At 33.7% G+C, this 12,231-nt stretch overlaps 1 protein-coding gene across 1 annotated transcript in view; it reads left to right on the top strand.

Moving 5' to 3' along the window:
- The window catches only part of LOC135834785 (uncharacterized), a 272,925-nt gene that overhangs the window by 71,071 nt on the left and 189,623 nt on the right, over positions 1–12,231 (top strand). The window contains exon 2 of the mRNA XM_065348753.1: positions 988–1,044. Coding sequence (XP_065204825.1) covers positions 988–1,044 — 57 coding nt within the window. The remainder of the gene's footprint in view (positions 1–987; positions 1,045–12,231) is intronic.

Genomic DNA, 12,231 nt, shown 5'->3' with positions numbered 1-12,231 from the left:
TGTTCGCCTGATTGTGAGTCGAGCGGTGTCGGCGAAAACCCGCCTTATATGCGTAAGTTGAAATTTCTTAGAAGAGGAAAACACATCATCGCTGGGTACCAGAGACCAGAAGACCAGTCACACGAGACAACAAGATTGCTAACAATATCGTATCTCATCGACAATTCCACTAAAATCTAACCCTTTTTCTCGACTGCCTACGTCCTCCTATAGGTAGGTAAGTTATAACACCCTCAATCAATGGGGAAACCGGTGCTGCTTCGGCACGTTTATAAGAAAACATAATATAAGACCACATACGGGAGCATTAGCTAGAATCAATAAACCATCGATGAAAGGCAACAATTGGCCGAAAAATATTTGGAAAACAGCTTGAATATTGTAGAAACGACACCGAAGACGAAGACGATGACGATACGTACGTATTTTTCCAAGGATATAGGATACTGGATAAGTACAAGAATGGTGGTAATCGTAGCGTATAAATCTCGTTTCGCGTTTCTTAGAAAGCCACCTTGACCATCCCCCTCTACACCCTCTACTGCTTTATAGGTAGATACCAATCGAACCGTGTCGATAATCTATCAAAACCTTTACTAGCTAGGTAGTCGCAGGTAGAAAAATTTTATACACTAAATGGTTATACTGGCCTATACAACCTACAATACATACACATTAAGAATGAGAGAAATCTTATCGCGGAAGCTGCTGGTCTTCTATAGAAATAAGCGGCTAATTTATGTCCATCTAAAAGGAGGTCCAACCTGTACTAAAACCAACCACCCTAGCGTGATGAAATATTTCACGGTTATTTTGATGACCAAACATCCAAATCAACGCTGTCAACCTTTTTTACCCTGTGCCAATGGTTGAATTGGTACATTTTCGCATTAACGAGCATAAACCTACTATACTAAGTGTGTTTCCAATAACTAACAATGTAATTGGATTTATTATATGGGTTTTTTCTTCTTTTTTTGTTCACAGTTCTCGCAAGATGTAGAGTCGCAGAAGATGTGCTTCCAGCATCCGGATTGTTTTATGGTGAGTGTGATTTTCGTGTGATTAATTGTTCAGGTGTTGGATGAGGTTACTCTTTCAACATTGTTTTGTACTTATATGTAGTAAAATTAGTTGTATGGTCAGTAAAAATCAGTGAAGAATCAATGTCAAAAAAATTTTAATTCCAATGATTTTCCCATCACTTTGATAACGAATTTCAATTACCTAAAAATAATCAAGTGCTGAAAAAGATGAAAACATGAAAAAAAAAACACTTCAATAATTTTTAAAAAAACACTGAACTATACACAAGTAAAAATCATTGAAACACCAAGAAAATTACTAAAACGTCAACTTGAAGTGAAAGGATTTTACAAAATTATATGATTCAAGAGAGTAATTTCATGTAACTTGACTATCTGAAATATCAATGAGTTAAATTTGCACTGATTTAAAAAAAAAATCCTCACTAATTCTTTTTAGTGGGAAAACATAGGTAATTATTTTTGTAAATTGTTGCAGATTTTCTAAAATAATTTGATAATTTTTCATAAAAAGATTGACAAATTATTCATCAATTCTTGTTTTTTAGTGAAACTGATTTTAGTGAATTTTCATCAATTTGAAAAAAAAAATGTTGATCTTTCAACAAAAATGAGTGAAAAAATTCGCCTATATTGACCAATTTTTTCAGTAAAGTTATTCTCGAAGTGAAATTTTTTTACTAAAAAAAATCAGTGAAAAAGCTTCACTTCGCATAAAATGTGTAAAAAAACATTTTCCAATAATTTTAGTCATCATATTTTTGTAAATTTTCAAAAAAATTTCTGAAAAAATTGACTCATTTTTTCAAAAATTGACTCATTTTTTTCAAAAAATTGACCCATTTTTTCAAAAAAAGACTGAAAAATAAATCAGTAATTTTCTAGTGAGCATTTTAGCTAATTTTTACACTAGTTTTCTAGAAAAAAAAAATCATCACTTGGCAAAAAACAAGTGACAATTTTTCATCAGTTTAACCATCACATTTTTGTGATACTTTGAAATTTTTTTTGAAAAATTGACCATTTGACAGAAAGCAGGTGAAAAAAGCTTACTGGCTAATTTTTTAGTGAGCACGTTTTCCGGATTTTCAAACTGATTTTCTAAAAAAGAATTGAAAACTTCGTGAAAAATTCTTCATCATTTTTTTAGTGATGTTCTGAAGAATTTCTAAAAAAAATGTGTCATTTCACGAAAAAAATGAGTAAAAATCAACTCATTGATTTTCTAGTGATCGTTTTACTCACCTTTGTTCTTATTATTAGCGAATTTTCACATATTTTCCAACAAAAATTCTCTCAATTTTTTTTTTAAATGAAGAAAAACTTTTCACATTTGTTTTTTAGAGAGCACCGAGTATGTTTTAGTGATTTTTCACTAGTTTTTAACAAAAAATTAGTGAAGCATTGTTTATTAATTTTTTTAGTGAATATATTTCTGTAAATTTTTTTAATCCTTAAAATTTTCCATTCAAAAAAAAATGAATGAAAAACGATTCTATGATTTTCTAGTGAATCTTCACGAATTTCCTCACAATTTTTTTCGGGGGGGGGGGGTTGACTATTCTACTTTCAAGAACTTGATGAACAATAATTATTATTCACAGATTTTTTGTAAGAATGTTCAAGTGATTGTTTCCCAAATTGTTATTTAAAAATTAATCATTTCAAAAAATAAGTGAAAATTGGGTACTTAAGTATTTATAACTTTTTTCAATAATAAAATTCTAGTAAATTTTTTTAAATTTGACCATTTCACAAAAAATTATTAAAAACCAATTCACTGATTTTCTAATGAGCACATTTTAATGAATTTTCACTCATTTTTATAGTGAAAATATACCAACTACCCACTTGAAAAAAAGACATGGAATTATTCTCTGTTTTTTTTTTTTGTGAAAATGTGAAGTAAATTTTTCCGTTTTTTTTTTTTTTTTTTTTTTTTAATAAATAGCATTTTTTTGGGTTTTCCCCCTTTTTTTTCTTAGTTTGACTTTAGAAGAATCAAAATTTTGAGAAATTAACGCAGCTTTTTCAATTTTGTTCTATTTTGTTTGAAATTATGTTTGTCACTCGAACGTAGCAAACACTTTTCCCAAACCATGGTTCAAAAAATTTATCCAACATTGAAACCAAGGTACGTAAATTTAAGGGCTGAAAAATCATTCAAATCTCATCCCATAGTTTAATTCTGAACCCCGAACACAGAAGTTCATCTGTTTCATTTCTCGCCCGAAATAAATTCCACTCGTCGTCGTCCTATAATAAAGATAAACGATTTTTAGCCACTTTTGAGGGGTCTGCAACTGCAACTCGCAGCGTTCCGCATCAAAGTTATACACACCATATGTGTGGATTTTAACAAAATACGAGATTTTTACACGCATCGCGAATCACTCACCCTAAAACTCCGGTTACCAATGCCTGGGTCTGGGTCATAAACCCTGAAACTGGCGTAAAAACCAATAAGTACTTATTGCAGGACAATGAATTCGATATAACGACCACGCCGAATTTTACGTTCATTTCCAACTTTTAACCCCCTTTTCGCGGCCTAAAGAAAGATAAGAGGGAAGGGTAGGGAAGGGGGTAGCTACGTAGCATCGTCAACTAAAACAATTCCCCTTTATTAGGGTTATAGTGCAATATACGAATACCATATAGCACCTATAATAATGCAATGTACATATTACGTAGGTAGGTAGGTTGGTAAAAATGACCAAGGGTGAGGGCGATGAGGACGAGAATTTTAGAATTCATCCGGTGTAACGGGGGCGAATTGGTTTTTTGATTGGTATTTTAATTTGTTTTATGTTATTGTAGTGTAGACGACACTCGTAAAAGCGTAACGTATTGCAAGCTGTAAACGCGATGATGACGAGCACAAGGGGGGTATGCAGTCTACATATGAGCCAGCCAAGTGTTAAAATAATACTGTAATCGACTAGTTAAGCGCTCTTGTTAAAAATACAATAGATGACAGAATTTCCTTATAAATATGGCGAAGTGTGCGAAATGGAAAATACACGTATGAGAGAGAAAGCGAGACGATGAGGGTGGCAATGGCAACCCAGCAAAGCTGATGACATAAAAACGTAAATTTTTCACTATACTGAAAGTTGAAACTTGGCTGCAGGATTCTAAAGTATTGGAAATTTTTTACGTAAAGTAGAGAATGAGAGAAGGCTTTTGAAAAAAGAAAAAAAAACTTATACGACCTCGAGCCATATATTTTGATTAAATTGGTATCGATTTTGTTCCCAACGAATACGTGTTAAGGGGTTACTGGTCTGGTAAATAAAAAATATATTCTCGAGGTAAATATACTCGTAGGTAGGTATATGAGATGGAAATTGTATTTTAAAATCGTAATATAAATATTAACAAGTTTTACGACCTGTATACGAGAAATAGGAAAAAAAAGTTATACGAAGGGAAAGTTTTACCTACTCCTAAATTCGAGCAACGAACTAGAAAGAAATAAACTCCTGCCTGCTACCTACGACACGACGAAGGAAGCAGACGCTCGTCTCGTGTACTAATTTTATAAGGTCAGGTACGATTTTTGTCGACTTGGTGTGAGAGTTTTTCATTATTATACAGATAAGTTGGGAATTAACGTAGAACACACAGCGAGAATCCAACACTTAAAGCTCGTAAATTGGATAAAATAAAAGGCCCCGGAATGGTTTCCGCGAGGGAGGAGGGATAAACGTCGAGGGCATCCCCCCACAACTGTAAAGATCTTGGGCTAAGGGAGGACGAGAAGAGTGTGGTAGGGCGTAGTACAGGGTAGGTAGGTACTAGGTAACGCATTACAAAAGCTTTCAAGTTTTCTACTTTAATTACGAAGCTTGTTCTTTAGAAATTCAAAATAAATTCCCGACGCGTGTGCATCATCGTATTACTTGTGTGTAAAAACAACCGCCCTTTAATTTATCCGCTTTACTATCGCGAACATAATTACCGTCATAATTTACTCGTTTTATATAGGTACGTGTACTACCTACTGCTATTACGAAATAACAACCTAGATGATTAAAAATACCTAATTAACTTGGTCTTCGATTTTGGTTCGACACTTGTGGCTTTATTAGTACCTACTTGTATGTGGCTGTAGTTGAGAGTCGATTTCGATATAATTGTATCTTTCGATGGAGATATTCGTGGAGTGGGCTATTGATGGAAGTTGGGCATCGAAGAGAAATCTCCAAAATTCATTGACAATTCACAATTTTCGATTTACGTAATACTGACAGAATAAAAAATCAGTAGAGCATATTTTAGAGAAGTTTTACAGTTTTTCAAAAAAAAATAAAGTTAACCACTCACTTGGCGAAACATCAGTAAAAAATTATAGTGAACAGAATTTAAAATTTTTTTATTGTTTTTTTGAAAAAAGTTGGCCACTTCATAAAAAATTACAAAATAATCTTAAATATACACTGATTTTCTAAAAAACTGAGTTCTCTGCCAAAAAAAAAAGAGAGAAAAGCAGCTTAAAAATTTCAAATGAGCTTATTTTAGTGAACTGTCAATAATTTTCGTTCAAAAATTGGGTACTTTACTAAAAGTTATAAGTGATAAATTATTCATCAATTTTTTCAGCAAACTGGTTTTTGTGAGTTTTATTGATTTTGAAATGAAAAGTTGCTTATTTTACCAAAAAGATTCACTAAAGTTTTCACTGATTTTCTAGTTAGATAGCACGTTAGTAAATTTTCATTAATTTTCTACCAAAAAAAATCCAACTAGTTCAGAAAATAATGAAAGTCAAGCTAGCATACTACATATGGGGATTTTCATTGATTTCCATTAAAAATTCACTCAATTAATTAAGTGAAAAATTATTCATAAATTTTCCTGAAAAACAAATTTTTGGGATTTTTTTGTTGATTTAAAAAAAAACGACGATTTCTCAAAAAGGTCACTGAATAATTTTTCACTGATTTTCTTTTAAAAAATTGTCTACCTACTTCACAAAAAATGAGTGAAAGATCAGTTGCAGCTTCCCAGTGAGCATGACTTGGACACAAAATTGTTATTTTTGGCAGTAAATGGTCATTTTGTTAATAGAATTTGCTGAAAATGGTTATTTTCTAGCATAAAGTGATAATTTTTGGCAGTAAATGGTAATTTTGGCAGAAATGGCTATTTTGGTAGAAAATGACAATTTTGACAGAAAATGTCAACTTCGTCTGAAAATGGCAATTTTGGCAATCATTGCAATTTTGGCAGAGAAATGGAAATTTGACAGGAAAATGGCAATTTGGCAGAATAATGTCAATTTTGGCAGAAAAATGACAATTTTGGCAAAAAATGACAATTTTGGCAGAAAATGGCAATTTTGGCAAAAAATGGCAATTTTTGCACAAAATGACAGTTTTGCACAAAATGACAATTTTGCACAAAATGACAATTTTGGCAGAAAAATGTCAATTTTGGCAGAAAACTGTCAATTTTTGGCAGAAAATGGCAATTTTGGTAGGCATTTTAATTTTGGCAGAAAATGGCAATTTTGGCATGCATTGCAACTTTGGCAGAAAGATGGCAATGTTGGTACAAAATGGCAATTTTGGTACGAAATGGCAATTTTGGCAAAAAATTGCAATTCTGGCACAAAATGACAATTCTGGCAGAAAAATGTTAATTTTTGGCAGAAAATGGCAATTTTGGTAGGCATTTTAATTTTGGCAGAAAATGGCAATTCTGGCAGAAAATGACAATTTTTGGCAGAAAATGGTTATGTTGGTAAAAAAAGACCTCTCAAACAGAGGATGGTTGTTTCAGTGGGTTTTTAATGATTTTTTTTTGTTGAAAAGTTGACTATTTCACAGAAAAATTAGTGAAAAATGACTCGCGGACTTTTCAGTAAAATTGCTCCAGTAGATTTTCACTGATTTTCATTTTCAAAAATCGAATATTTTACAAAAAATAAATAAGTAAGTATGAACATCTTTCATTTATTTTTTTGGCCAGCATGTTCAAGCAAATTTTTACTTATTCATTATTCGTCGATTTCTTAGGGAACGTACTCTTTTGGAAATTTTCATTAATTTTTACGTAAAAAATCGATCAGGTGCCTAAAAAAAATAGGAATCTGTTTTTTTTTTTTTTTTTTTGAATTCATTCTCGTCATTTTTCACTGATTTTCTAGTGAGCATATTTCAGTAAATTTATATCTACCAATCTTCTTTTTCAAATTATTAGATAGGTATATATTTTTTTTTCACGACGAAAATATGTATTAAAAATGCTTCTACTTTCTGATATTTCAACAAAATATTATATTTTTAATTATTTTTATTCCTATTTTTTCAACATAATTTCCAAATTAAAAAAAAAAAGTCAAGTTTATTTCACGAAATCATTTCATTTGTTTTATAACTTCATGTCAAGCAATGCTTCAATTGTCCATTAAGTACCTAAGATAATGTATTTCTCCAAAAAAAAAAAAAAAAAACACTCACCACACTCAATCTGTCCGATTTTCATTTTCTCCCTCAATTTTTTAGAAACAGTTTATTGGCCTCTATCCAAAAAACTGAAATTTTCATCATTTTTTTCCAAAGATAAGAACAGCCTTGAAAGTATTTTTTACATATTCTTCGTCATATGTACCTACCTACTTTTTAAACATATGCCATGCAGACTACAGATCACCTCACCTCACCTCTCTTCCTTCCATCGTTGACAAAAAAATCCCCCAAAAAAAGGTCTCAAATTAAAATTACGTAATTATACTACAAATTATTCCCAATATCCAATAAACTAAACGATTCATTAACGACACGAAAACACTCCATCGACGAGACACGCTGAGAAAAAACCAATTTCCAACGGAACGTTTTACATATATGTACTTCGACTCGTACACCTGATAAGAGTCGAAATTACCATAATTACTCAATTAACGTCTTCAATTAAGCATTTCAGAAATTAGTGGTACTATACATTTCCCTTCCTTCACCTACTTAATCGCACTTTGTGTGAGAGCGACGCTATATTAAAAATTCTTCTCGAGGAAAAATTTACCAACCCATAGATAACTTGAGCGTAAATAACGATTACGATGAGACGATTCGTATTTCGTATATACTTATTAGTCGTCATTTAAACAAAATTTCATTTACATTTACCTTGAACGTGTCTGTCTGTATGATCTTCACAGAAGAGCCGGGCTGTCAAAAATGCAGATAACGTTTCTATTTCGGTTCAAATTATGGCATTTATAGTAGAAAACCTGTAAAGACAGACGAGGTAGAAAAAAAAAACCATACCGAATTAATACCACAAAAATTATTATCGATCGATGCGATACATTTTATATAAAATAATTAGATGCATAGATAGGTAAGTGGGTTAAAAAAAAATGGATTATTTGTACACAAACTTGGAATAAAAAATATATATAGGGAACCTGCATCAGCAGCACTGTTGACTGCTGAGACACAACGTTGTATCTACCTATATTCGTTATCGGACTAATTACATAAATCATTCCAGACTAGTTGGGTAATTACTACCACACGATGGAAAAGCAAAGCCGACGGGTAAACGAAGCAAGAGACTCGGCTAATCTATCGTTTAAATTCGTCTTCGCGCGTTTATTAATCCCTCATACCCCATCTCCCATCTCTACCTATAACCAAATGCACAACGACGACGATGGTGAAAGTAAATCATACGAGTACTCGAATAAACAATCCATAAATCATTCGAGTTTGAAAATTTGTCTCGACTTTATATCATAGATAGGCTCACACCGAGCGTAGGCCGAAAAAAAAAACCAAACAGCTTTAGAATTTATAATGGAAGCTAAAGTGAAGCTACCTTACTCGTATATACGCAGAAAAACCGCCTACAGCGCACCCTTTAGGTACACAAAGGCGAATTAAATCCGTAACAAACTTTCTTGAGGAGAACTTGTTATTCTCTTTTATAAGTATTTTGCAACGCAAGAAAAGCCGAAAGCGGGTCATTCAACAGGTGAAACAAGTACACATCGTATACACTGCATTACGTGTTAATCGATTCTCTCCTCCCTCTCTCTCTCCCTCGAGCTTCGCGATCCTTCATTGTCGCCGTAGCATGTTCGACTAAATACTACATACAATATTCAAATGCTCTTCGAATCGTCGTCGAATAAAACCACGCACAGTAGTCGCTAAATTCCCACCAAAGGGGAGGGGGAAGGAGTAGAGAGAGAGATAAGGCTGTATGTGTGTGAGGTACACCGTCGACTATGTCGAGTTCGACGACTAGAAAATTTTAATTAAATTTTCCGCCAACGTGCCAGAGACTTGGAGGTTTTTCATTCGACTTGTTTGTCTCTGTCTCTCTCGTACACAGACACACGACTCGGCTGCCTTCGTTTATCCCTTTTTAATTACTCTATTTATAGAAAATAATAGTAAATTTGTCGCCACCACGTTGAGAGCATAATCGACAAGTGCCTCTCGTGCGCATCTTTCCTCTCCTCAGGCTCCGGCTCGAATCTTCGAACGAACGTTGTAGTTTTAAGCAAAATTACAAATTCTACGACTACGACGACGACGGATTCGTTTGTTTATATAATTCCGGAGCTTTTGAAAATTTAAATACTTTTTCAATGGGAACAGTAAATTACGCAATTTAAATATTTACCGAGTGTATATACGATGTATAAAAAGGGCATGGGGTTTTTTGCAGCATCGTAGAGCTACTCTTATAGATAGAGAAGAAAATATTCCGTTGTACAAAAATGCTAAACATGGCTGTATTCGTCCCCTGCTTGTGCAAAATGACGATTTTCGCTGCTCTTAATCGTATTTAAAAGCGAGAGCTCGAAGGTGATGGGGATGATGGGGGTGCTCCAGCTCGAGGAGGAATTTATTCGATGTTGATTCAGCCGGCGGTATTCTCAGCGTAAACCTTGGCACCTTGGCAACCGCCAAGACAAATTACCACCATGATTCGTAGGTACGTGTATTCTATATACATACTCGTATAAAGTTAAAACCTTTATATAGGTAAGGTACAAAGAAAACTAGAACTCTTGCTGACAAATAGCTCAACTTTTCGGTAACTGGGCAAGGATATTTTTTGGTTGATGGTGCTAGAGAGAGAAAAAGAGAAAGGTCGAAAAAGCCACCGCACTTCTTGCCATAATACGAGTATACGAGCAAAACCTAACAGAGCAAAACGATATTAATAAAATGCCAACTTCATTGTGCAAACGCAAAGCGGCAAATTGGATGACTTGAAAACTCCACCATATTACCTACCCCTTACTGCTAGACCGACAAACACATATCACAATCATCAGATCAGGGGGGTCACTTTGTTGTAAAGAAAACGGTAAACAAGAAAACACCAACCGTCTTTTATGTACGAGTATCCCTCGATTTTGCTTATTTTCTCCCTCTTTTGCTCTTCTCGTCATTCGCAGTTTCTTCACTGCTGCTGCGGTGATAATGCTTTTCTCTCTGTGACTCTTTTGCTGCGCACACCTTCGTATTAGGGATAGGAAGGTATTAAGGTATATTTTCATTGAAGTCTTGTTTATCTGGCTCGTGAGCTCGATGCTGAATGTCGTTTCGTACTGACTGGTCACAGTAACGATGACAGTAGGTCGGAATGATCGATTTATGTACCTCTACAGTCTACATTACAGACTATAAGTTGGGTAATTTTTCAAAACCCTCCCTTCGATGGTTTTTTTCCTTTTTGGTAGGGAATGGAATGACGACTGATGATGTTCGTCTGTGGTATTTTGATACGCTTTTAATTTTCATTTTTTTTCTCAGCTCTTTCTTATTGCTCTTTCTCGTAAAGGGTTAAAGTCATTAAGACATGCTCATCTTCTTAATTACCATTCTTAAGGGTGCTCTGAAATGGGATCGTCATTTGCGTAGGAATTCAGCGTCGTCGTCGTCATCATCGCTCGGTGCTTCGGTGTGCTTCTTCTCTTATCATTACCGCCGAAAAGGTCAAAAGGGTTTCGAATTCAATTCGTGAAATTTTACATAGGTCTGGGTTGTAGATAGATAGGTAGGTAGGTATACCTTTGAGTTAGGATATCAAACTTTACCTACGTAGGTCGTGGATATTAAATGCCCTACACCACGATATATATATGGTTTTCATTGATTGCTTTAAAACAAAAGTAATTTTTCATTTTCGTGGTTCTCATCGAGCGAACAACCGAAATTATATTAAGCAAGCTACATATGCAATGGCTTGAGAATTTGTATAAATTATGAGTTCTTAATTAAAGAAATTTCTCATTTTTATTATTTTATGGCTCTTTTACCTTTGAAATTGGACGATTTGAGAATGTAGATTTCAATACAGGGTGGACAGAAATATCGTGAACCCCTAAAAAAGTTTTCTGCTAAGTAAATATTTCGGTTGGTCACATTTTTTTTTTTCAATAGAACATTTTTCTTTTTATAAAACAGCCAAAAAACTATTCCCAAGTGAACTGTTTTCAGTCCTTTCATTGAATTTCATCACTTAGAAAGGTTTAGAAGAAGCTTTTTAGGTCCTTCAGATGAAATTTTAAACAAGATTCATTTACAAAAATATCAGTCATTTCTAAAATCCCATAAGTCCACGCACTTCAAGGCATATTATAGCGATGATGGCAACATTTTTGAAATCCAAATTTGACCCAAAATATGTATTTTTGTATGCCCTTTTCATTTTTGATGTCGGTTTTCATTTTAACACGTAAGAATTTGGTTGAAACAGTTTTTTGTCTCTCCTGAAAAATTTAGGGCTTTGGACTTACGGGATTTTAGAAATGACCGATTCACTTTACATGATTCTATAATGAATACTATGTTAGACTGTCACATTCACATTACATGTGTCACATTTTTTGAGGGATTTTTCAGTAAAAAGAGATCTACGTGTCAATGCAGCATATCCGATTCGAATTCTGGCTAGAATCACCTCTTCTCTTCTATTTGATCTGTAGGAGGTACCTATTTTTTTTAGTTGGTATAATAAATTGGAACTGTTTACAATAGCTTTCAATCTGAGGTATGTTGACTGGATCAAGTTCTAATGAAACTATTACAGTAAAAGCTTGTTATAACACTTTCGGATATAACGCTGATTTCTTCTGGTCCCTTGACATCCCCATTTAAACCAATGTGAAATTAATCCTGATATAACGCTCATGAGCGATTATAAATCGCGT

Source organism: Planococcus citri, chromosome 2, assembly GCF_950023065.1.
Source record: "Planococcus citri chromosome 2, ihPlaCitr1.1, whole genome shotgun sequence".
NCBI lineage: Eukaryota > Metazoa > Arthropoda > Insecta > Hemiptera > Pseudococcidae > Planococcus > Planococcus citri.
Note: the sequence above shows the minus strand (reverse complement) of the source record. Positions and strands in the feature narration are given on the sequence as shown.